Here is a 27,053-nt window from a genome sequence, read left to right as displayed (position 1 = left end):
ACCAAGGTTGCCATATTCAGCTCCATGCGACTCTGATGGAGACCAGCCCACAGAGTTCTATTTGAGGAATGCCAACTGGCTCTCCAGGACCCAGCTGGTCCCACTCTCTCTCGCACAGTGCCTGAAATGTGCACAGCTATTTTTGTTGGGTTATAATATTATTGCTCAAAACAAAGTCTAATATTAAAATTAGCAAGGCCTACAGAGAGGGCAGAGAATGCTCAAACCTGGCAGTTGTACAAAAATCAAAACTCAGTGCTTCAGTTTCCTCATCTATAAATGATAACACTACTTACCTAGAGTAATTAGGGCGGGTTCGATGAGTTAATATCTGCAGAGCCCCTAAGATAGTGCCTGGTGTGTAGTGTGAGTCCTGTTGAACACAGGTAGCTCCTATTGTAATGGTGAGAGAGGGCAGAGTGTGGCCCTTTCCCTCAATGGCATGCAAACGCTTGGACTTAGAATGTCTGAGGTTTGGAAAGCGAGGAGGGCCAGGGAGTCGGGTCCTGGTGGATTTGGGGCACTGTCAGGTGAGAAAGCACTTCAGACCAAGGGTGAAGGTCTTCCTCCTGAAAGACTTTTCTGAACATGTCTGTGAGGCTCACTGGGTGGGACAGGGAGGAAAAGGGGAGATGAGGGAGGAGACTTGGGAAGTGACAATAATTTTACAATAAATAAGAACCATCGTGAAAATCAGTCTCAAATGTTCAGGCATTGACTTCTGTGTGTGTATGTAAATTTATATATAGATATGATTTAAACTCAGAATAGGGGCTGTGGGTCCTTAGGACATGACCACTTTTAAATCATAATCCTAAGAGGTTGTTGTCAAACCATGGTCACAGATGACAAGGATATTGTCGTCGTTGTTGTTTTTAGTTTTAAATCATGTTTACTTAAGAATAATTCACATACTATGAAATTCACCACTTTTAGAGTACAGTTCTAAGAGTTTGACAAATTTTGCAGTCATGAAACCACACTGCAATCAAGATGCAGACCATTTCCAACCCCCCTAAAAGTTCGCTCATGCCCATTTGGGGACAACTCCACTTACCACCCACAGCCCTGGCCACTGATTTGTCCCCCCACTCCCCTATAATTTTTTCTTTTGCAAAATGTTAGTAATGCTTCTTTGACCTTTGAACAAGGTCAGGTGATAACAGCACTTCTAGCATCCTGTAGCCCTTATAATTATAATTATGCTCTATATGCAATTGATTAATACATTGTTCAGTGTCCCTTTCCTCTGCTAGACTGCTCCAGGCATGTGTGAGGGCAGGGATGCTCTGGCTGGTTCATTTCTGCATCCCCAGGGGTACCATGGAGTAGATGCTCAGCAAACATCACTTAATGAATGAAGAGTGACTTTCTGACTATAAGGAAAGTGCTCTGTCACCAATGACTCAGCAGGAGCCATGTGGTCTTCAGTGGCAAAGCATGTTGTAAAGCACCCAGGCATTCCTGAGAGCGTGCATGGAGTTTGGAGTTATATTGGGTCTGAATATTAGCAACCAGAGCCACCCAGCCTATCCCAGATGCGTGCCAGGATATCAACTAATTGAAAATAAATGGAAAACATTCTTTAATCAGTTAACACTATCTTTTGTCATTACTTTGTCTCACTACATAGTGAAAGCTGTTTATTTAGTCATTTTTACATTCCATATTGTTTGTAGCAAGTCTGACATTACAGTGATGCTTAACAGTAAGATCATAAAGTCCTCAAAATCAAGCTTATTTTCTGCATGCTCGTCAAGTTCGGAAAGAAGGTCTTTGTATTTTGGTTTGGTTTCTTGTCCCTGTAAGAATAAAAAAGAAGCGAAAAACTAATTTATTGTGCCACCTGGGTTTTACAGTGAAAAAGCAATAATAAACTTCTTATCCTATCTAATAAAGAGGGAATATGCTAATTGACCATCACTCTGTCACAAAGATGGCTGCACCACAGCTGAGGCCAAGTTCCCATAAGGAGCTTTAATGAGCAATCAGCAGAGACCTGAGGCTACGCCCTCCCCCACCCCTGTGGGACTTGACAGGGGACCTCAGGCCACGCCCCCTGCCCTAGCATCAGGCTGGGGGACCTCAGACCGATCCCCCTACCCCAGTGCCAGGCCAGGGGACCTGAGGCCATGCCCCCTGCCCAGTGGGGCTTGACGGGGAACCTCAAGGTGGGCTTCCCAACCTGGTGCTGGGCTAGGGGACCTCAGGCTGCTCCCCCTGCCCAGCGGGGCTTGACAGGGGACCTCAAGGTGTACCCCCAGTGCTGGGTTGGGGAACTCAGGCCACACCCCCGCCCACAGGGCTTGGCAGGGGACCTGAGGCCATGCCCCCCACCCAGAAGGGCTTGACAGGGGATCTCAGGTCGTGTCCCCCACCTGAAGGGGCTTGATGGAGGACTTCAAGGCATGCCCCCGCCCTGGTCTGGGCTGGGGGACTTCAGGCCACACCCCTGTCCTGGCACTGGGCCAGGGGACCTGAGGCTATGCCTGCCTGACAAGGGTGGGACTGGCCAGGTCTGGATCTCACCCAATGGGGGTGGGGCCAGCCGGGTCTGGGTCTCATGTGATTTTGAGGTGCGTGTGGGTGGGCAGAGACTTGACTCTGGGTCCCGTGGTGTGCTCCAGACTCTGACAGGAGGAAGGTTTTCATATACATTTTACTAATTTTCTTTCATCTCTGACACTTCTATTATAGAGAAAGGGCAAATAGCAATATTAAATCATTTCCTCTAATTAATCCCCTTTTAATGTGCATGAATTTTGTGCACCTGGTCACTAGTTAACTATAATATGCCAAGTTGTTGTCGAGCACTCTGGTAAATCTTTTCATGGCTGTCTCATTGATTTCTTACAGAGACTCTATTGAATATATACAATCATTAGCCCCACTTCACAGGTGCAGTATCAGAGATTTGGCGAGATTTAAGTAACTTGCCCCTGCCAGGAAGCTCCTGGTTTGGAGTCAGATTCATAGCTTGGCTACCTAGCCCTCTCATAACTGCTAAGCCATCTCGCCTGTGTCAACACAGATAGTGTTGTGTTTTCAGATTTCCAAAACATAAGCTCTTTGTTATGGGAGCGATACAACATGGGTTCCACGGAACAGCTAGATTTTCCAGAAATATGGAATAAAATATGCTAAAAGAAAATATGTGCTTTGGACGATTGTTCAGCATTTAGTTTGATCACAAATCAAGTCCAAGTTCACAGTCCTCATAAACGGATTGAAGGAAACATGTGAATAGTACATACATGGAGAGGCCTGTCAGTTTCCAACCACAGCTTGTGAACTAGCTTCCAAGTGGCATTAAAAACCTTAAGGTCATTTGATTCACGGGTGTACTGAGCTCTGTTTGCATTTAGCTCAACCCCAAATGCTCACACACGTGCCAGCTGTAAGGAGCCATCACAGCAGGGACTAAGGCAGGTAGGAATGACCATGTTCCCTACAGGCTTAGACCGTTACTGTTACTCTGGGCTCATTCTCAAGAGGTCACACCTGCCAGCGAGGCCGAGGGCGCTCTCCCAGCCCCTCCGAGAGAGCCGAGCACTTCACTAGGAGCACTTGCCTAAAGGGTAGAGAGGCAGCAGGTCTCCTGCACGGCGTGTTAGAAGGTGAAGCTGACCGAGGTCCAGCCCCTTGGACCTGACCCGCCCTGTTTGCTTTGTAAGTTCTTCGCAGAGCCTTTATATGTTCAGTTTTCTCAGACCTGACTGGCTATAGAATAAGGTCCCCCAGGAGGCTTATGGGAAAGCAGATGTGCCCCTGGGGACCCAGGCTCAGCCACAGGGTCCAGTCCAGTTCAGCAGAGAACCCCACGCGGGGACTTAGGAGCAGCAGCAGCAGGAGGGGGCCTTTTGCCTTGGCTCAGGTGTGGGCACCTGTCTTAGGGAGTCTCTCGGAGGGGCGGTTGGTCCAAGGCAGCATTCTGATGTTACCCAGGCGCTTGCTCCGTGAAGTTCAGCCGGCACCATTGGTACTGGGGCTGCCTCGGAGCCTGCTGTCCCCAGCACCCCTGAAATATGGCCCTTCTTTCCTGCGCTGCCACCCGAGCAGAGGGCAGGACTGTGGGAGGCCCGAGAGTTTGCTGTTGGGGATCCAGAAACTGGCAGCCTTCCTGGGGTCAGCCTACACCTAGGGGCCCGAGGCTAAGGTGACCTCCTGAAGGTGCTGGTTTTGGTTTGGCCTCTGATGCCCTCAGAAGACAACCCATCCCCAAGGTCCCCATTGTCATCCCGTCAGAAGCTCCCTGAGGACAGCCAGGCAGCCAGGTAGGGTCCCTTTTGCTCTAGGATTTGTCACTTCTCTTGGCCCCCGAGTCAGGCAAAGGTTATAGGATTTTCTCACTCACTTTCTCTTTGAAGACTCCCCAGAACTTTTTGTCTTTTGTCAAATTCTGCCTGATATTCTAGCTGAAAAAATAGCTTTTCTTAAAAAAATTATTTCAAATATAGTAACTGTTTAATATTGGACATTTAAAAAGATATTTTTCAAAAAGAGAATCTATACTAATAAAAGAGTAATATGCTAATTAGACCGGGAGACCTTCCGGACAAAGCCCGAGGCTTGGCTGGCCTGCAAACTGCCCCCAAATGGCCCTCAGCCCCTTGCTCAGGCTGGCCATGCCCCCAGCTGGGACCCTCACCCTAATGGGGGTGTGGCCAGCCTGCAAACTGCCCCAGCCCCTCGCCCAGGCCAGCACCGCCCCCAGTGGGGACCCCCACCTGTCAGGGGTGTAGCCGGCCTGCAAACCGCCTCAGGCCCCTCATCCGCCCCCCAAGCGGACCCCAACCCTGATCTGGGACCCCCTTCAGGGAAGACCAGCCAGCCCCCACCAGTGCACCAGGCCTCTATCTATACTAATAAAAGGGTAATATGCTAATTAGACTGGGAGTCCTTCCAGATGTCCTTCCAGACAAAGCCATGGTGGTGGGGCCGAGGCAGAGGTGGTTAGGGGCGATCAGGCCAGGAGGGGAGGGCAGTTGGGGATGATCAGGCCTGTGCGGGGGGCAGTTGGGAGTGAACAGGCCGGCGGTGGGGGGCAGTTGGGGGTAAGCAGGCTGGTGGGGGGGGGGCAGTTGGGGGCAAGCAGGCCGGCTGGGAGGCAGTTGGGGATAAGCAGGCTGGCAAGGGGGGGCAGTTGGGGGCGAGAAGGCCGGTGGGGGAGGCAGTTGGGAGTGAGCAGGCCAGCAGGCAGAGTGGTTAAAGGTGATCAGGCAGGCAGGCAGGTGAGTGGTTAGGAGCCAGCAGTCCCGGATTGTGAGAGGGATGTCTGACTACCGGTTTAGGACTGATCCCACAGGCATAGGGCCTAAACCAGCAGTCGGACATCCACCCAGGGGTCCCAGATTGGAGAGGGTGCAGGCTGGGCTGAGGGACCCCCCCATGCACGAATTTCATGCACCGGGCCACTAGTCTATAATGATAAAAGGGTAATATGCTAATTAGACTGGATGTCCTTCCGAACATCTGGAGGACCTTCCAGACGAAGTGGGGGCAGCGAGGGAAGCCCAAGTCCCGGGTGCCAGAGGGAAGCCGGTGCCAGCAGCTGGGGGAACGAAGGCCTACTCTTGTATGAATTTTGTGAATCAGGCCTCTAGTGTAAAAATAAATCTTTACCCCATCACCCCAAATAGCTAGCTATTAACATTTCCTTCCAGTCATTTTTCTGTGCATCACCTTAAAGCCTTTCTCTGTCTCCGTTTCTCACACATGCACATATACACACTCATATGCACTCTTTCATAACTTCACTGAAGAATAATTGACAAATATAATCATATATATTTGAAGTGTACAGTGTGATGATTTGACATCCACATAGCTCATAGGCATGATGACCCAGATTGAGATGATTAACATACTATCACCTCATGTAGTTTAAATCATTTGTGTGTGGGGAGATTGCTGAAGATCTGCTCTCAGCAGCTTTCAAGTGCACAGTCCTATGTTATCAGCTACAGTCATTATGCTGTACATTACATCCTCAGAACTTATTCTTCTTATAACTAAAGAGTTATACCCTTTGGCCTTATCACCCCACTCCTCCCCAACAAACCCTGGCAACTACTATTCTATCTTCTGTTTCTACCAAATTGGCCTTTTTAAAAAAAATCACGTAGGTGGAATCTATTTTTAAAAAGCCAATTTCACAAAGTACTGTTAAACTAATCATAGATTCACAGGAAGTTATACCTTTGACCCAGCTCCCCCAGCAAATGATACGTTATATAGCTCTAGTGTGTCCAACCCACATATGTTTATATTTTAAGGGGATTATAATTCTTATCCTTTAAATCTCTTACACTTATCTTTTAAACTACTTATAATTCTTACTAATTTTCCCCAGGCTAATATTTCTCAAAGTATGAATGCACACTGCTGGTAATGCAATTTTAGTTGATGCAAGAATAAATCCTAATAAAAAGAGTAATATGCAAATTGACCATCATTACAACACATAAGATGGCTGCCCCCATGTGGACACAAGATGGCCTCCACAAGATGGCCAGCAGGGGAGGGCAGTTGGGAGGGACCAGGCCAGCAGGGGAGGACAGTTGTGGGGGGACCCAGGCCAGCAGGGGAGGGCAGTTGGGGAGGACCAGGCCTGAAGGGGAGGGCAGTTGGGGGTGATTGGGCCTGCAGGGGAGGGAAGTTGGGGGGGTGACTCAGGCCAGCAGGGGAAGGGAGTTGGGGAGGACCAGGCCTGCAGGGGAGGGCAGTTGGGGGTGACCAGGCCTGCAGTGGAGGGCAGTTAGGGGTGACCAGGCCTGCAGGGGAGGGCAGTTAGGGGCAATCAGGCTGGCAGGGGAGTGGTTAGGGGGTGATCAGGCTGGCAGGCAGAAGCGGTTAGGGGCAATCAGGAAGGCAGGCAGGCAAGTAGTTGGGAGCCAGCAGTCCTGAATTGTGAGAGGGATGTCCGACTGCCCGTTTAGGCCTGATCCTACAGGGCAGTCGGACATCCCTCCAGGGGTCACAGATTGGAGATGGTGCTGGCTGGGCTGAGTGACACACACCCCTGTGCACGAATTTCGTGCACCGGGCCTCTAGTATTAAATAAGAATTAATAAACTACTTATTTTTTTTTTTACTACCTTTTACTTTACACACTGAATTTACACTTAGAATAGTGATAAAGTGTCTTTATAAAATGAACTTATTTAAGTTGAGAGCTTAACTTGAAAGAAGTTCTAAGTACATTATGATACAAGCTGTAGGCAATTGTGGGGAAAATACTGAAGATGGTATTCAACTGACTGACTTTGAGAAACATGCCTCTAGGTGACGTAGGTCACTCCCCTTCGGGTCAGTGACCCTTCATACACTGCCAGTTCTCACTTTCATATTTTGAACACAGATCTCTATTCTGACCTCCCAACTCATATATCCTGTTGCTGAGTGTTGCTTCTGTTTCTTGGACATCTTAAAACTGACACCTTCTAACGGAATTCATCACCTCCTCCCCACCCTCACCCCACCTCACATCTGCTAAGTCTTCCGTCTTTCTCTTCTCTGGGAATGGGACCACCACCCATTTTCCCCCCAAAAGGCAGAACTGGGGCGTCATAATTTGCTCCTCCTGTCCCTTAACCCTCACAGCCAATCAATGAGCAAATCCTGTTCATTCCACCTTCCAAATGTCTCACATATTCACCACCCTAGTCCAAACCATCACATTGTCTTCCCCGTGGAGTGCTCCCCACAGTCACTCCATTCTTTTTTGTCCCACCCCTACCCCTACCCTAATCTGATCTGCAGTTGGTGACATTTCTTCTTCCTAGATTTAGAAACCATGCCTGGCTTCCTTCTGCCCTCAGGCTATGCCTCTGGGAGATTTGGCTTCTCTCCACCTCCCCAGCCTCATTGCACACTGCTTCCTACTTCCCCCTTTCCACCAGCTACTTACTGGCCCTCACAGGGCTCTGACATGCTTCATGGCCATTGCATCTGCCATTCCCTCTGCTTGGAATGCTGCCATCCTCACCCCAGCCCTGGACTTGCTAACTCTTGCTCATTCTTTAGTTCCCAGTGATGCCTTACTTTTCCAGGAACCCCTGTTTTTTAAAAAAATATATTTTATTGATTTTTTACAGAGAGGAAGGAAGAGGGATAGAGAGTTAGAAACATCAATGAGAGAGAAACATCGATCAGCTGCCTCCTGCACACCCCCCCCCCCCCACTGGGGATGTGCCCGCAACCAAGGTACGTGCCCTTGACTGAAATCGAACCTGGGACCCTTCAGTCCGCAGGCTGACGCTCTATCCACTGAGCCAAACCGGTCAGGGCCAGGAACCCTTTTTTGACCACACCCCAAGATGGCCCCTCCCCTCTGTTTTACTCTTTCACTGCATGCTCTACTATTTCACCATTCTTTGAATAGTTCTAGTTACTTTTCAGCATATCTCTCTACTCTGTGGATTGTTAGCTTTTCACTGCGTTAATCCCAGTGTTCAGCTCCTGACATTTAGTACTAGTAGGTGTTCAGTACATGTTTGGTGAATGAAGCAACATGATGGGGTCCCTGAGCTGGAGCTGTGGGCTCTTTGGACCAGCAACATTGTGGTGTTGCTCCTGTTTTTCAAGCCCATGAATTCTCTTACCTCTGTGAAATTCCTAAATTGGGTTTGTAGCAGATTTTTGGCAGTAGCTTTTTCAAGTTTACAGTCAGTGTCAGAAGAATTTCTGAAAATCAGAGCAGCAGTGGCGATGGCTTTTTCCAGATCTGAGCCCTTCCCCAGAGCTGTGGGAGGAGAAATGCACAATGACATATCCCAGGTTAGAAATACTCTTTCCCCAGACATGGGATTATGTCCTCCAGGGGACTGTGGGGGATGGGTTAGAGAGTGTATGTCAACCTGATTCTGCTCTTGGGCTATTTGTCTTCTACTGGGAATCGGACCTGGACCTTTAAACATTGGAGAACAAAAGTTCTTTCAGGAGCAATGGAATTGGTAGAATTAGGATGAGATTTACACCTTCTGGCTATTTGACCTTGGAAAAAACCTTACCTCTCTAAGCTTGGGTTTTCTAAAGTGTAAAATATTTATGGAGCACCTACTATGTGCTAGGCTCAGTCCCTGGCATTGAGGATACCTCACTGAATAAGACACAATCGTGCCCTTGTGAAGTTAATATTATATCAGACAAAGCATCACCTCCTACCAGTGTGATAAAGGAGAATGATGTCAGAACTAGCTCTTTGATGTCATGAGAGATAGAGATAGATTTCTATGACTCACTGCTTCAAGCACAGTGACCGCCCAGCTGGTTTCTCTGGTTTACATTCCTTGCAAGGTCAGTGCTAACTCACTTCTTTCCAGCTGGTAACACACAGTGAACACCAAGCACAAGGAATGGTGAAGAACATTCTTAAGCTCCCTGCTCTCCTAGTCCCTAATACAGCCCCTATTCTAGAATTTACATTACAGGTATTGCATGTTTAACTGGCTTTCTCCCCAACTAGAATGCAAAGTCCCTGAGGCCAGAGATCATCCATTTCTTTATCATTTTATTCCCAGGACCAGCACAGAAGCCAGCTATGTAGTAGTTGTTAATTCATGCTGTTGAATAAATAACAATAATAATAAAAATTCCACAGCTTTCAGCCCATGTTATGTGCAAATAATCCTCAATTCAAAGAATGCTGATAATTCAGAATAATGTGGCTTTTGTACCGAGCAGTCCCTATGTTCCTGGTACTCTCCTAAGGAATTTAGTAGGCAGAAGTGACACAACCAGCTGTGGCCCCTGCCCTATATATCTTACAATCCAGTGGAGAAATACATCATAATCAAGAGAATATATGTGTATACATGCATATTTGTTTCATATATATTTGATAGTTATTTATTTCTTTTTACATATATACAATATGCATATTTGCAACTTGCAATATATGAGGCAAAGAAGAAAAAATAGAAATTACAGAGTGGGTCTGGGAGGAAAGTTACTTAGATAGGTGGTCTTGGAGGCCGCTATTAGTATATTAATATTTAAACTAAGACCCATAGGATGAGAAGGAGCCTGCCTTGCAAGAGTGTGGGGTCAGGCTGGCTTATGGCTGTGCAGGGTGTTCCAGGCTCAGGGAACAACATATGCGAAGGCTCAGGAGTCTTGCTCTTATATGACAGACCAGAAGCCTCAGATCTGCTGGAGCAGCTGAGATGAGACAGTGTGGCTGGAGGCTAGGAGCTGGCAGGTGTTTGAGTGGGAAAGGTAGGCAGGGCCAGCCCTGCTCGTGGGCCATGGGAAAAAAAAACAAGATTTCCTTTAAAGAGTAGAGAAAAGTCATTGAAAGGTTTTAAGCATCCATTTGTTTTTCAATTAAAGATGAAAGGGAAGAATGAGAGTTAAGAGGAATGGATAAGGAAGGAGTATGTGGGCCTTCTCAGTTTTTACTGTATCTCTGAACAGTACCTAAATGGTACTGTTACAATCTTTGTGTCCATGCACATCTGCTAAGCATTCTAATCAATGAGGTGATATCTCTCCCTGTCGTATGAGGAAATGTGTGTCCTCTCCACTCACCCAGGCTGTTTCCCCTACCATTTAGCCCAAAGCTGGAATCATTTGGGCTGCCTGGTCTTGCAAATGGATGGCCCTCTTTGCTTCTCACTCGGGAGTAACTCACTTATTTACTCCAAACTAAAGCAAGTCGAGGACGTGTGTGTGTGAGTGTGTGTGTGTGTGTGTATGCAGCAATCTGATTTGGACAGAAGGTTGGAGTTGCCGTTTATTGTGCACCTATTTATGTACTTTAATAACTTATAGATTTAATTATCATAACAACCATAGGAATTATTACACCATTTAATGTGATAGTTCATGATATGTATGTACCATAGTTTGTTAACCATTCAACTTTTAGGGACATTTGGGGGGTTTTGGCTATTAGAAATAAAGCTTGTATGAACATTTTGTACAAATTACTGTACGAAACATGATTTTTCTTTGCTTTGGAATAAATGCCTAAGAGTATAATTGCTGGGTTATATGATAAACCTATTTTTTTAAGAAACTATAATCTGTTTTCTACAGTGGATGTGCCATCTTACAGCCCCATCAGCCGTGTGTAAGAGAGCCAGTTTTCTCCAGGCGCACCAGCCTTTGTATTGTCACTACTTATTTTAGTCCCTCTGATAGGTGTGTGCTGACATCTCACAGTGGTTTTCATTTGTATTTCCTAGTGGCTAATGATGCTGAACAGCGTTCCATGTCCTTATTTGCATGAAAGTGTGCCTTCCTTGGTGAAATGTCTGTTCAGGTCTGTTCATGTTATCATGGGCTTTAAAATAATTTTTGAGGTTTGAGAATTCTGTATCAAGTAAAGATTCATGTCCTTGGTAGGGTATGTGATTTGCAAATATAGTCTCCCAGTCTTTAAACTGCCATTTAATCTTCTCAATGGGTTTTTCTGTGGAAGAAATGTTTTAAACTTTGGTAAAGTCGAACCCTCAGTTTAGCCTCTTATGAAAGACTTGTCCTGTGCATAATTCAAAGTTTTATAACTTCATGGTCTACATTTTAATCCATGATCCATTGGAGTTAATTGCTGTTTAAGGTGTGATGTTGGGTGAGGTTCATTGTGTTACCTGTGAGGACCAGTTGCTCCAGCGCTAGCTGTTGAAAACTCTATCCTTCCTTCATAATTGCTTTTGCCTCTTTGTCAAAAACCAGTTAAGCATATTTGTGTCAGTCAATTTCTGGGTCTCCTCTTCTGTCCCATTGATCTATGTGTCGAACCCTTTGTAACAGTGTTCCGATATCTGTAAGTCTTAATATTATAAAGAGTGATTCCTGACACTTTATTCTTTTTCAAAATCACTTTGGCTATTCTAGGGCCTTTCTCTTTCTACATAAAAGTTTAGGATAAGCTTGACTATTTTTGAAAAGCCTTAAGTTGCACTGAGCCTAGGAAGCAGTTTGGGGAGAATTGATGTCTTTACTGCAGTGACTCTTCCAGTCCATGAACACAGTGTGTCTCCCCAGCATTACACCTTTTAATCCAGGAAGAAAGATGATCCTTCTGAGGACACACTGCTAGGAAGTGACAGAGCTTGAATTTGGATCCATGTTGAAAACGTAAGACTCACAAAGACAGGGATTTTTTTTTGCCCGTGTCGTGTTCTATGGAATCATCAGCATTTAGAACAATGCCTAGCACATAGTAAGTGCTTCACAAATGAATGTCTGCAAAAGCTGTGTCCTTAACTTCCTACTCCTTGATTTCCTCCCTGGTTTCTGATCCTTTGTCTCACCATGGCCTATGGCTTGTGCCTTATATTTCCTGCTGCTGTCCGATTGTCCGGTGGCTTCCCTTCCACCTGGCCTAGAACCCAACTTTAGAAACCCCTTTGCTTTTGAATTCTGTTTTTAGCTCTTTCTTCTGCATCTCTTCAACTCTGCCACATCTGGAAACCTGCATTTAAAATTGGGATTCTTCTCAATTACCAAGATTTCCTGCTCATCAAAATACAGGGACACCCGGCCAGTGTGTCTCAGCTGTTGTGTGTCAACCCATGAACCTAGAGGTTGCTGGTTCTATTCCCGGTCAGGATCCCAATAGGGGGCGTGCAGAAGGCAGGTGATCCATGATGTTTCTCTCATCATTAATGCTTCTATCTCTCTCTGTCCCTCTCCCTTCCTCCCTCTGAAGCCAATAAAAACATATTTTAAAAAATACAGGGAGATGGGCATATGTCTTTTAGCCCGTGTCTGCCTTTCTTGGGGTGTGTGTATGTGAGTTGGTTGGGTGCTGTATGGTGGTAACTTTGAATTTAAGTGGCTAAAGTTAAGGTGTTTACTGTCTTTAAGAACCAAATTGCTTAGAGGAACCACCTTAATTCCTTAGGTGGTAAATATTTCTTCTGCAACTTTGACCAGTTGATTTCTTAATTAATGACCAAGAGTAATTAGGGAGGGCTTCATAGAAGCTGCTTTCCTAGTCTGAGACTTCTCGCTGGAGCCGCTAGCCTCTTGTCCCCCAGGCCGTGCCCTCTAGCGAGGGAGGGGTGCATTTCCAAGCTGCAAGGGAGCTTTCGAGTAGTGACAGACATGTCCTCGCTTCCAGTGTGCCAAGGGCCTTTCACACAGAACCTTATTTAATGCTGAGTAGACCCAGGGAGGGAGGTGCTACTTGTGTCTCAGTGTTACATCTGGAGACTGACACATGAGGAGTTCAGAATTTTAAGACCACATTGCTCAGCAGTGACAGAGAAATGATCTGAAAGTCTGTCTGACTTCAAAGCCCATAGAGAGATCTGCCACGTTGGACTATCCCGTGAGGCATCCCCACGGAGGCTGTGGAGTCGGCATTTCCAACCCTCTGTTGAAGCTCAGGTCTAGATGGGGACTCCATTGGAATAGCCAGCTTCCTCTCCCTTCTCCCCCATTCTTTTAAACAGAACATGCATTTCCCCCTGACTATAAAATAGCACATGCTCATGGTAAAAACTGAGCTGGAAAATATTCAAAAGAAAAGTTAAGGCGCAGCGCTAGTTATCCTTCCAACACTGTGCGCCTTTGTGAGGCGCTTGGTTTCCTGCTTTTACGGTTGGCTCTTCACTTACAAACCCAGCACGTCGCCTCCAATTCCCCGCCCTGCCTGCTTCAGGATTGCAAGCAGATATATGCGAAAGCACGTTACTAAAACTGCAAAGGATTGATGCTTCTCTTTGGGCAACGTTTACTGGCTCCCTTGCCTCTGGAATGGGGGTGTGGAGAGAGCGTTAAAGCAGGCCGCTTCATGTCACCTCTCCTGCTATTTCCTACCTCACTATTGATGCTTTAATAATACTGAACTGTGTGTAGTTCCTTAAATGCTCTATTCTGCCAACAAGAATTTATTGGGAAGTGCTCATTCCCAGGCCCCACCCTAGCTGTGGAGGCAGAGCAGTGAGCAATGTGGAGAGAAGAATCCTTGGTTTCCTGGAGTGTGGGTTCTGGTGGACGGCAGTAGTGAATGAATGTGGAGCTCATTCTCTCTGCCAGACACTCCTCCAGGGGGTGCACGAGTCAACACATTCAGTTCCTATATCAGCCTCGGAGGTAGGCTTCAGTATCATCTCCACAGTATAGAGGAGAACACTCATGCACAGAGAGGGTAAGTAGCTTGCTCACGGTCACACAGCCAGTCTGGTCCCTCACCATGACATATATTGCCTCTGGATGTTGTGTTTCAGGCAGTGTATTCTGTAGGACTCTTCCCCCAACTCTGAATGTCCCTACTCTGTGTTTCTTACTTCCCTAAACATAAACTTATCAAAATCTCACACTTAAACACTGTCTGAGCTGACTTGAACTTCAGAAAAATTCTCTACCTCTGTCTCCTGCCCTGGACCATGGAACTGAACATTAAACATTTGATCTAATAACTTCCTGACACTTCAGTGTAACTCTCAGTACAGCAAGCTGTCAGAATCACCTCATTTTAGAACTTTTCCTAATATTTGTTTTATTTTTGGAAATGAAGACCTACAGGAGAAGAGTACAGGTTAACATGGGTAGTATATATATAACAAAACTAAACACTAGATATCTCCCATTTTCTTGCTAGATTAATTGTTTCTTCAATATTATAGTACCCCTTAACCTTTTCCACTATAAAATGACTTTGGATGCTCCAGACAAATATGGCCTCATCCTCCACACCCACCCTCCAAGAGATCAAGGCATAAGCCCAAGTATCTAGAAAAAATGTGGGATCATACTGGCTTCTATTCCATGATCTACCCATTCTTATATCAATGAATAACATTTAAAGTTACTTACAGTGAATGAAACACATTCTGGGAAAAGAAGTCAGGGTGATCCTGTGTTTTCTTAAGGGAATAAAGGTGGCTCAAATGTAAAGTCTGGTGCTAGGAATGGTGAGTGTGTGCATGTGTGTGCACGTGTGTGTGTGTGTGTGTGTGTGTGAGAGAGAGAGAGAGAGAGAGAGAGAGAGAGAGAGAGAGGCAGAGAAGGTGACAGAGTTTTAATCCCCTCCTCAACTTCCCAAAGGGAGGAAGTATTAGGAATGTCATGGATATATGTCATAGACATGATGTTGTCATAGAAATTATAAAAAATACCTGAAATTATGTAAATTATAAGACAGAAATCATAGGTCTGGTGTTAGGATAGTGCAAAAATATTTTCATCAAGATTATTTATCTAAATTGAAAAAGTCTCCTTTGGCGACATTGGCTGGCCATTTTTGAGGAAAAACAACTGCAATGCAGTAAAATCCAGCTGTGCTTCTTTCTCTGTGAATGTTTTAAGTCACACATTTTGGAATAAGATAATGATCCACATATATGAGGTTTTTTTTTTATTATATTGTTATTTCCATGGCAATAGTGTTAGATCTAAATACATTTTACCTATAGAAATGGAATTCTGAGAGCAAATATTTACACTTTGGGAGTTGGCCACACTGTTTTCACTCAATCAGAGGCAGTTGTGGGTTGATCGCAGCCTGAGTTCCATCGAACATTCATAAATTAGATGTTGATGGTATTGCTCCCGATTTACTGAAGATGCCAACAGTGGAGAGACAACGAGACCCCGGGTGGGAATCACACTGACTAGGAGTCGGCTTGGCCTTCGGTGGGCTAAGTTTGGGTAAGCTAATTCCTACACCAGGATCTCAGTTCCCAAACCTTTAAAAAGAACGTCATGAATGTTTGATGGTTTACCCACAAGGTCCCTTACATCTTGGACATTCTCTAATGTCCTGTTATTTTTAACTCTTGATAAACTGTCATAGTAGAGAAGAAGGACAAATATCTCAGTCGCCCCACACCTTACCTTTTATTGAAGCCAGTTGTTTGGATATTGAAATGCTGCCAACAAAATGAAAGAAATATAATGATTCCGGGAGTTTGGGTATTAAAATAAACATCCACAGTAGAGCAATACAATGGCTTAAAGATGAACTATGTTTCATAAATATTCACTGAGCATTCTGGTGGAGCAGTCATCTGTCTTTTAAAATTCTTTCTTCCTTGATGCATTTAGGTAAAGAAGTGCTTGACAATGGCTGGCCCACATATCCTAGTCTTTTGTGTATTTTTGTGACCCTGTGACTAAATTACCCCCATTGGAAAAGGAGTAAAAGAGAAGTGGTCACCTTCCATGTAAGCTCTTCCACACTCTTTCCCATTCCCAAGTTTAAATGAAAATCTCTCCCACCCAAATTTAAATGAAAAATGCTAAGGAAATTGATCAGGAGGTAGAGGGAGGAGAAAAAAAAAAAGTAAAGAGAAGCCAGGAGGATTAACATAGAAATGATCAGGGATACTTTGGAATCCACATGTTAAAAACTCTTGCCACATCAGCCTGTGTCCCTGTATGGTTGTAGGGAGTGAAACAGCCATTGACCAGAAAGCCCCACTCTGGACTGTCACATAAAAACGAAAAAATAACTTCTTCTTCTGTAAAACGCTGAGGATTTAACCCTTTGCACTCGCTTGCTTTTTTCTCGATTCCTTTATTCTACTTGGGATTTAATTTTTTAAATACCCCAGATTTTACAAAGCGCGGCAGTAGAATAAAAAACTGGAGTTTCTTTTCATACAAACTTATTTATTTGGATTTTTTTATATATTTCAAATTATTGATACATTCAAAGAGTAATTTGCACTCGACATCCGAGTGCAAAAGGTTAAAGTTTATTTGTTCTGACAGCTTAGCCTACCTCCCTAACATCTAGGTATTGTGCTGGGGAGTGGGGATGCACCAGTGAATGGCCGAGACAGGTTCCTGCACTCTTGGGACTTAGAGTCTAGTGCAGAAGATAGATGTTAAAGGGGCAGCTCAATAAATAGTTACAACAGAGCATACACGGAGCACAGGGAAGGTCTAACCCAGTCTACAGGTCAGAGTAATGGCATTTTCTCTGAGTCCAGTGAATCAGTAGATGAGGAAGGAAGATGAGTGTTCCAAGCAGGGGAAACAGTGTGTGCTGAGTCCCTGATGTGGGAGAAGCATGGTATGATTAAAAAGCCAAAGGAAGCAGAGTGTCTGGAACCTGGAGAAGGAAGGAAATAGTGGTGGAAGGTGAGGCTACAGTCAAGGCCAGAGCCAGAGTATGCTGAGCCTTATCAAAGACTCGGGTTGTTATCCTAAGGGCACTGAGAAGGAAGGACATGCCATGACTGGATTCCCATTTTGGGAAGTTATTTCACCTGATACATGAAAAGGAGATTAGAGCAAGGCTAGAATGGGATGTGGGAAGATGGATCTTGCTCCCTTAAAAAGGCCATATCAATGTTTGCTGGATATTTCAGCCCCCCAACCAATGGATGGAGTGGTTTTGAGAGCGCCAATAAGAACAATAGAACTTGGTCATATCTTTAACATATATCCTTTTTCATATTGTATCTTTAAAGGGGATGTTTAGGTTCAAGATCTGGTTTTGGCATTAACTGGCCAATAGATCATCACCCTTGGGAACCTCATCTTTCTTACTTGCAAAACTCTATGATATCCTGGACCTTGGTTTATTTTCTGTTTCTATGATCTCCTCCATTAGTTTCTGAGGCTCTTGAAAGCAAAGCTAGTCAGGTTATCCTGTATCTCCCACTCTGGGCTAAGTATTCAAAAAAAAGTTTTTGAATTAAAGTAGCAAATACCTTTATTTATTAGTCATAATTTTACATATTTGAATGATATGAGACAATTTCCTCTGTCATGGAAATTGTTAAAAGAATATGTCATATAGTTAATAGCACTACCAATTTTGATTTACAAATGTTTCTCAAGAGCAATCAAAGATATTTGAGTTAATAGTATCACCTTTTCAGTTTGCAGATCTGTTCTCTTTATCTTTCCAATTCAGTTTAAAATCTTTCTCTTTATTTTTCCAATTCAGTATAAAGCTGGATTGGGGTGAGTAACAGGCACCAAACCTGCAATATCTTGGCTATGAAGTTGTTCACGGGAACTTTTTGGAAATACACCTGCAAGCTTAAGTGAAACACAGTAAAGGAGATCCAAGTGCCACTGACCTTTTGGGCATTTTCTTAGGAGCTAAAGCAGATGTTGGGGCTGCAGAAGAATCGGGCTTCCCTTCCAAGTGCAGAGCTTGGTCCCGGGTACTGTGCACACAGCCACACATACTCTGGCCTCCTGTTGTGTGTTGGCCCTTCCTAAGCAACAGTCACTTGCCCACTGTTACTATTGTCATTTCCTCCGTAACAACTATACAGACATTAAACTGTTCACGCATTCAACAAATATTTGAGTGTCTGCTGTGGGCCAGGCATCTTACAAGGTAGCAGGGGCACAAGAGTGAAGCAAAATCAGATACAGACCTTGATCTCAGAGAGCTTAGTGGGAAAAGACTGATATTAATCAAGTAATCACGCAAACAGGGACACCTGTGAAAAATACCAGGCAAGGGAGGGGTGCCCTGAGATTGCTGTCAGATCTGGAGGTCAGTGATACATCCCTGGTGAAAGCGCAAGGGATCCACACTGTGGGCAGACAGAATAGCCTGTGCTAAGCCCAGTGGCAGGAAGGAGTGTGATGAACAGGGGGCACTGGAAGGCCAATGTTGCTGGACCAGAGGGGTGAGGAGGACTGAGGCTCTGGCTGAGAATGAAGAGGAGGATGGAGGCTAGACAATGCAGGAACTTGTGGGTCACCATAGGGGATTTTCACTGTATGTCAAAAGAATAGGAAATCATTTGTGAGTATTAAGCAGGCAGACTAATAAAGTTAGATGGACATTTTGGAAAAATTACTTTAGCTTCAATGTGAGTGCTGGTTTAGAGAGGGAGCCAGAGTGAATGCAGCAAGACTGGTAGGGAGGCTACTTCACTTGTGTTAGCTTAGAGCTTTCTGTAAAAACTGGGGTGTGCCAACTGGGGGTGGGTCAGGGAAGGCATGACCAGTGATTATTTAGATCACGGGTGGGTTGATGGGTGAGAGGAGCTACATCTCAAGAGAAGCTAAGCATAGCTTGTTCAGCCTTTAAGTTGGCTCCAGGGACATGCTCTCTTATTACTGCATCCCAGGTCACTGTTGCACCATATGGCCATGCCACTCTCATTGCTTGCTTCTTTTTACTTTTTTTTTCCTCCTCCCTCTACCTCCTGACCAATTTCCTTAGCATTTTTCATTTAAATTTGGGAGGGAGAGTTTCATTTGCCTCACTAATTTACTATTGCCCATACTGATCAGAGTTTTAATGCCAGCCTACCCCTTAGGTTGTCAGTTCACCTATGCAATTATCTTCTTTGGATCAGGTGATGCTGTGAGCCAACCTTGTTGCTCAAATTAAAACATGGAGCAGTTTCCTCAGCAGAGGGATGCGGGTAGGTGTCCCAGATCTGGATTTGTAGCACACACTCCAGGATTCTGACATGGACAGGCGAACTGTGGACAGTGTAAAAAGAAGCTCTGAAGTAGATAGATCTCAGTGTGCATTTTGACTCTGCCACTCCCTAGCTGTGTTACCTGGGATGAGGTTGTTACAAATGCCAAGTCTACTTTCTCATAAAAATAATCCATTCTTTGTTGGGTTATTGTGAAGGTGGATGTTAATGTTGGTGAAGAACTCAGCACAATGTCTGATACATGGGGAGCAATTAGTACATAATAGTTATAGAGAAGAAGATGTTAGAGATGACTGTCATCAGGCTCCTGACAGGACACAGAATCAAATTAAATGGCACCAGAGATATCCATGAAAGGTCTACCTAGTGGGCAGGGTTAGGAAACTCAACATGGATATTGAAGCACCCAGAAGCTAACCACACTTTGTCCTGGAAGGGCAAAGAGAGGAAATTGTATATTGGATCGAGTGAGAGCTGAATTCTTGGAGCAGGGGCCACGTGACAGAAGCTGTGGTTGAAGGGAGGCAGCCATGGCTGGAAAGCACGCAAAGCAGGGAGGGAGTGGGGGAAAAGTAGTCCAGGTTCTGATCTCCAACCTGTGCCTCCCCATTGCCTCAGCCAATCAGGAAATAAGAGGAAGGGAGCCTGGGGGGTGGAATATGTAGGAATCAGCCTCCTGGGATATAGAGAAGGGCAGAGAATGGAATGAGGGGTGAACAAGTGCGCCAGAAACAGCAGGATGATGATGATGAAGAAGATGATGGTGATGATGGTCGTGATGAAGATGGTGATGATGGAAGCAAAATACTGGGAATCAGGTTTATTGATAACCTCTTCATCAAGATTGAATCAAAGCTGGGATTCTGAAAAAAGAGAGTAGCATTCACAGATAGTTTTGTGATAATACATAATATTTTCCATACCAGGATCTCACAATATCATGAAACATTTAGGCTATTATGCACGGTGTTAAGCCATCTGGAAGAAAAAGTACACATTAAAAACCAAAAAATCCTTAGTCAATCTGGTCCTTTGGAAATAAGAGGGTGGCACTTGAGTGTACGGAGGTGGGCGTCAGTTTGGGTGTAGATGGCAAGCAGGGATTTGACAAACAACTCCATGTGGACTTACAGACAAGCACATAAGACCACCTGCCCTGAGGAGCTCTTGTATGCAGGCTAACAGCCCGAGGCAGCCCAAGATTAACACAGTATTAATGGTGCTTGAGGTGTGGTCAACTGTTTGCGTGAGGAAAATGTAGTCTCAGAAGTGTTTTTACGCAGTTTGCTCTCACATTTTGGTCACCGTCCTGCTTCCTACGCAGCCAAAATGAAATAGCAGGTAACAGAGGGAGGTTCTAAGAGGCTTGCCTTGGATAGTGTGCCTTGTGCTTTGTTCTGCAGCAGCTCCATGAATTCTGTTTTTGGGAGTCCTAGAACTTCTTGAAATTATGCAAAAATTGTCATGTATGTGTGCCTTTTCCTGGTTGAAAAAGCTGCTGGATTCTCTAAGTGTCTTATGACCCCTGAAAGAGTCATTGCCATAGGCCACTGCCAGCAGGTTGGTCCTGGTATGGCCGTTTTGGAGAGAACCTCCAGCCTCACCCCAAGAGGAGCAGTGTGTGTGGACCTTCAGTTTCTCACAACTAATGCGATTGTTAAAATTTGTGCGTTGAATAATAGGTACTGTACTGGGTCTTTGATAAATATTTATTTTTATTCGCAACAACCATTAGAAATAGGAGTTGTCATTATTTACAAATGATAAAGATGAAGTTTTAAAGGGGTTAAATTACTTGACCAAAATCTCATGGCTAATAAATGAATGAGCCTAGATTCAAATGTAAGGCAGTAGGGTTTCAACCTTGAGGCTCTTTGATTACATCAAGTTGCTTCCTCCTGCGTTGTTTCATCACTAAAATTAGAGCCGCATTTCTTGTTTCCCAAGCTGAGGCCTGACTCCATAGAAAGCCTGTGAGAAATCTTACCAGCGTTTCCTACCCCAAACTAACCTCTTCTTTCTCTCCATATCTTCAAAGTGCGTTTCACCTCTACATTTACACCTCTGACCATTTGTTTTGTATTTATAGTTAGCTATGGTTTACCTTTTCTTCTCATTTAGCTTGTGAAAATTATAACAGTAACAATAACAATAACAAGTAGCATCTGTTAAAACCTCCTAAGTGCCAGGCATTGTGCTATGCACTTCACTTGCCTCTTCATTCCGTTCTTAAAACACTCTTTTGGTGGCATTATTATTATTTGCACTGTGCACATGCTAATAAGATTTGGTACTCAAAAACATTTTTTGTTTTCAAATGTAAATGAAAAATATGCAATACTCAATGCTATGAAAAATAAAGTTTAGTTAATTTCAAGTTTGTTAGTTTGTTGAAATTTCCAGATGTGGTTAAAAATAAACTGTTATTTTGCTTAAAAAAAGGCCTTAGGATTCAAGCAATAGTCTTTCTGACTCCAAGATTCAAGGTTTCAACCATTATTTCCTCTGCAGGGACTAGCATCTTCCTCTCAGGGTCTAGCATCATGCTAAGGAGATGTTTATGGAACTGGATGTTTGCTGAATGCTGTGCAACCCAGGATCTAGAGTGTAATATCCACGGGGGAAAGTTGAGCATCTATCTGGTCGTGGGAGATATGTAGTGTCCAATGCTCCGTCCCTGCTTCCCAAGGACATTGAGAATGAGTGGAATTCCCAGGAAGAGGGTGTTATGCCCACTAAAGGAGGAGATGGCAAAGAGGAAATGTTTGTTTTACACCCAGTAGGTCCTCGTTTGAATATATGATAGTTTATGTATTCATTGTCCTGTCGATGGATATTTGGGTTATTTCTAGTTTGGGACCATTATAAATAAAGTGGCCTCAGATATTTTTCTACAAGTATTTCTGTGTATCCACCTGTTTTTCTTGGGTATTTATGTGGGAGTGGAATTCCTGAGTCATAGGGCAGATTATGTTTAATTTTCTTAGAAGCTACCCCATACTTTTCCAAAGGAATTGTTTCCTTTTACACTCCCACCAATAATGTATGACAGTTCCAGTTCTTCCACATCCTCACCAACACTTGGCACAGCCCGGTCTTCTTAAACTTGATTTATTCTGGTGCCACAGTGCAGTTGTCTTTTGCAGTTCCTTGACGACCGATGCTACTGAGTGCTTTTTCATATGCTTCCTAGCTGTTTCCTTGTCCTCTTCGGAAGACGCCCCATCAATGAGAAGAGCAAACGACAAATACACAAAAAGCATGAATAAACTGCAAAACCAATATGTTGAATAAAAAAGGCAGACAGAAAAAAAAATAATGTCTGTAATGTCTGTGCTGTATGATTCCACTTATCTGAAGTTCAAGAACAGGAAAAAAGAATCCATGGCGACGGAAGTTGAAAGAGAGGTTACCCTCTGGAAGGGACAGTGACTGTGAAGCAGCATGAGGGAACTTTCGGGGATAATGAAAGTGTTTTATATCTTGATCTGGGAGGGGTCACATACATGAACAACTTTTACTTCAATAAAGTTCATTAAAACTTTTGCCAAATAAATTCACTTGAAGAATGAAGTTAAGGAAGCTTGGCTCGCCTGTTTGAGGCCACTATCAAGGAAGGCATTGATCGCACGCCCCCACCAACACCATTGTGGTCCCCAGCTAAGAGATAAAACACCATTCCACTCAGTGTTCTGATCTTATCTTTGAGTACTTTCTTCCACCAGGCAAAATAGCCCTTAATCTCAGGAGCTGGCTTCTCCAACTAAGTATGTCTTCAATTCTATTAGCAAAGATGCTCCTTTCCTCTACAGTGAAAACTTAAGAGGAATAATTTAGTTTACTGAGTTCTTCCTCAATTTTGTTGCCACAAATTCTGTTGAATAAACTACATAGTTGGGCTCCGGGCATTGGGATAACTTGTATTGATTTTTTTCTCAAGGCCTAATGTAATTGTTGTTCTATAGTCAGCTCTGTTCTTTTCCTACCGTAAAAGGATTCCAGAAACTCACTCTCTTTGCTGCTGAGACCAGGCACTGGCAATCTAGCTTCAGCTGGAAGTGTCATTGCAGCCACTGACACCCCCCTTCCCAGCCCCTCACCGTTTTCTTGGTTGATCTTGCCCAGCTGGTGCAAAAGAACAGTGAGACCTCTTTAGATAGCTAGATACTCTTTTCCCAGCCATAACTGTAGACAAGAAATACTAGGTTGTCTGACATAAATTTGTATTCCACCTCTGTAATTTACCATTTAATTAATCTCTGCTATGCTGTTGATATAGTTCAGGTTGTTTATTTAATTTAAAAATTATGGTCAAATCATGTGACATATTAATTATTTACCATATTGATTATTTCAAAGTGTACAGTTAAGTGGCATTAAGTACATTCACGTTGTTGTGCAACCATCACCACCATCCATCTCTGAATCCATTAAACAATAATTGTTTATTTCCCCTTCTCCCCATTGTATGTATATACCATCTTTTGTTTATTTAATCATTGATGGACACTTGAGTTACTTCTATCTTTTGGCAATTGTGAATAATGCTGCTATAGACATAAATGTACAATATCTGTTTGAATCCTTGCTTTCAGTTCTTTCGGATATACAGTATAGCCAGAAGTAAAATTTCTGGAGCATATGGTAATTCTATTTTTAATTTTTTGAGAATCCACCATAATGTTTTCCATAGCAGCTACACCATTTTACATTTTCACCTACAGTGTATAAAGATTTCTATTTCTCACATCCTTGCCAACACTTCTTTTCTTTCTTTCTTTTTTTTTAAATAGAGGCAATTGAACTGAGATGGTACCTCATTTCTGTTTTGGTTTGCACTTCCCTAATGATGAGTGATGTTGCACATCTCTTTATGTTCTTCATGTGTCATTAGTCATTTGTGTGTCTTCTTTGGAGAAATGTTTATTCCAATCCTTTGCTCATTTTTTAATCAGATTTTTTATTTTAGGTGTTTTTTATATATCCTAGGAAAGTTGTGTTTTGTAACATTATCTAATTTAATCTTCATATTCATATAGAATAGAAGCATCATTAACTCAACTTTACAGCTGAGGACCCTGCAATACACAGAGAAATTAACTTGAAACTAATTTGCTAAACAAATATTTATTGAGCACTCATATGAGTTTGACACTATTGAAAGCAATGAGGACACACAGTGAAAATAACTGACAAAGATCCCTACCCTCCTACAGCATACATTCTAGTAGAAAAACACACAATAAACAAGTACATCAAATACAGAATGCATTATGCGTAGAGAGCTGCCTTTAACCATTTTTAAAAGAGTAGATCTGCTGGCAACAAATTCTCTTAGCAGGGATGCCAAGGGTAACTCTACTACCAGGTGTGGGTAGAAGGCCAGGTTCCCCACATGGTCTCAGCTAACAAGATGGCAGGTAGCAGGATTCATTGCCACCCTTGGAGGATGAAAATTCTGACCTCCTTCTCAGCCTTCGCTGTCAACACCCTTATGTGGGGCCCTTCATTCCTGGCTGGAGAGGATGAGTCTAGGCTAATCACTTAATCCTGGCTGATGTGGGTGGAGGTGGGCACAGTGGTTTGTAATGGAGTTTAGCTGCAGTAGAGTATTATTTTCTAAATTCTCTGTTCTGCCAGGCTGTCCCTTTCCTGTTCCTTGTTTAATGTCCAGAATTTTCAGTTGTACTTTACAACAGAATTAGGAAAAACATGTCTACTCCATCGTTCTGGAAATGGAAGTCCCTGGAAAATTTTAGGAACATTAACTTACTTATATACTTTCAATATGGCTTCGGTTAGGATGGTGAGTAGGTAAATGCAATATCTGCCTCCCCTCATGATCACATCAAAATTACAACTAAACTACAGAGCAACCATCATTGAGAACTCCCTGAAGTCCAGTTGAACAGAAGCTCTATAATGAGGATATACAGAAGAAGCCACATTGAGCCAAAAAGTACAGGAAATAAATACATACAAATAAGAAAGTACTTGCAATAATTTCATGAATAGGCTCTGAGAGCTTGAGTAACTTGCTCAAGAGCCTGTTTCCTAACCTGACACCATCCAGCTCACATGACCTCACTGTGCTTCTTTGCCAATGAGAGTTCCTCCCTGCCTTTATGGAACTGCACTGCATTCCTGTCACTGTCCCAGTTGCCTTCACTTACTGCATAGTCAGGTGTTTATTTATTCTCGCTAACAAGTTTTATATCTACCCTTTGCTAGCCCTTTTCTAATGTCCGTGCTGCTGTGGTCTCACAATGGTCTGCATTAGAATGAACTTGTTTTAATAACGGGACTTTGCTATTAACCCCCTATGCTGACAGCCAGCACAGGGGTAAAGAATCAGGCTTCATGGCAATATGGTTCATTCATAGCAGAATTTGACTCTCTGATGTTACATATTTTATGCAACATCTTTGTTTGTTTGTCTGCTTTTAATCAGACAGTTCTTTTGGATTTGTTGCCCAGAAGCCAGCAGGCAGTTCTGTAATGAGCAAATCCAGCCCTTGTCCTCTCTTTGGCTGGGCACCAGCCACACCATTTGGAAAGACTATGGCTTTGTCATGGGCCCACCCAGGGAGGGTGTCAGCAGCTGGCCTAACGCATTTAACTGCCCGTGATGTAGTGAAAATTAAATTCTTGGGTAAGAGGGCTCCGAATTTTATTGGTTTGGGCTTTGATTATCTTACAATGTAATGGGGGAAGAGAGAACCTTTAATTTTCCAGCGGTGACTGTCATTATGGAGACCTTTCTTGATGCTTATTTGAGAGGGGGAAGCTGGTTTGGGTGCTGGCTGGAGCAGTCTGGTGCCTCACTCATGAATAAAACATGTCCTGTAATTGCAGTGATGCAGCCAACACGCACATATATGTAAAATTGATGCTTATTATCTTGTCAATTAACACAGAGAAAATTAAGCAAGATTGCAGGCTTTGTTATGGTTAGTAGTCCATCACTCACTTAAGAGGGTCTGGAATCGCTCTGGTTAATCCCCGGGTCTGAATTTAGAATTTTAATGTGCATAGGGAGAAGAAATCAGGCGACAATGCTGAGCTTCATAAAATATGCTTAAAGAGGCTTGGTGGAGAGACGGGAGAAATTGTTTACCCTGATAAGGAAATGCTCCGTGTATTTTCCCCAGAAATGGTAGCTTCAGTGAGGAAAACGCTGCTTTTAAAGTCCTCAGTTTAACTATTTATATTCAAACTTTTCATTTATTTTTGAATAAATAACATATTTTCATGGTTTAAACCACACATCTAATAGGCATATGGTAGAATTTTTTTTCCTAATCCTGGGCCCCATCTGCCCTGTTCCTTTCTTTCCCCAATTATAACCACCCTGGTCTGAATGAGTTATAAAGTCTGAATTCTTTTCTTAAGAAAATGGCAGGCATAGTTAGCACATAGCATCAAGATGGTCTTAAGTCGTAGAGCACCGGGCACAGAATAAATGAAGACAAGTCCCAACCATCACACCAGGCACCCAGGGGAGGCGTGAGGGACAATTTTCCTCCCCCACCTCTATTGCGGATCTTTCAGGAGCTGTGTGCCTGCTGTCTGATTTCTGTGTTTCCGAGAGGGGAGAAGTCCCAGCACTGCTAAGTTCCTTCATTGGGAGTGTTTGAGCATCGGCTATTGTCCTAGTGAAGTTCTTGGATGCCTCCTTCTCTCCTTGCTGCTGTTTCCTTTACTCTCATCTGCCTGGGCAGTGGTCGG

At 43.8% G+C, this 27,053-nt stretch overlaps 1 protein-coding gene across 1 annotated transcript; it reads right to left on the bottom strand.

Moving 5' to 3' along the window:
- Positions 1 to 1,643: 1,643 nt before the first annotated feature.
- Positions 1,644 to 18,103, bottom strand: SNTN (sentan, cilia apical structure protein; the record flags this gene model as incomplete). The annotated part of the gene is made up of 4 exons (XM_079795774.1): positions 1,644 to 1,802; positions 8,604 to 8,743; positions 15,793 to 15,827; positions 17,994 to 18,103. 4 exons carry the CDS (start codon positions 18,101 to 18,103, stop codon positions 1,644 to 1,646), a joined length of 444 nt encoding a protein of 147 aa, XP_079651900.1.
- Positions 18,104 to 27,053: the final 8,950 nt, after the last annotated feature.

The sequence above is a fragment of the Cnephaeus nilssonii genome (genome assembly GCF_951640355.1).
Source record: "Cnephaeus nilssonii genome assembly, chromosome: 17".
NCBI classification, from domain to species: Eukaryota; Metazoa; Chordata; class Mammalia; order Chiroptera; family Vespertilionidae; genus Cnephaeus; species Cnephaeus nilssonii.
The sequence above is the reverse complement of the archived record's forward strand: the minus strand, read 5'-3'. Positions and strand labels throughout refer to the sequence as shown.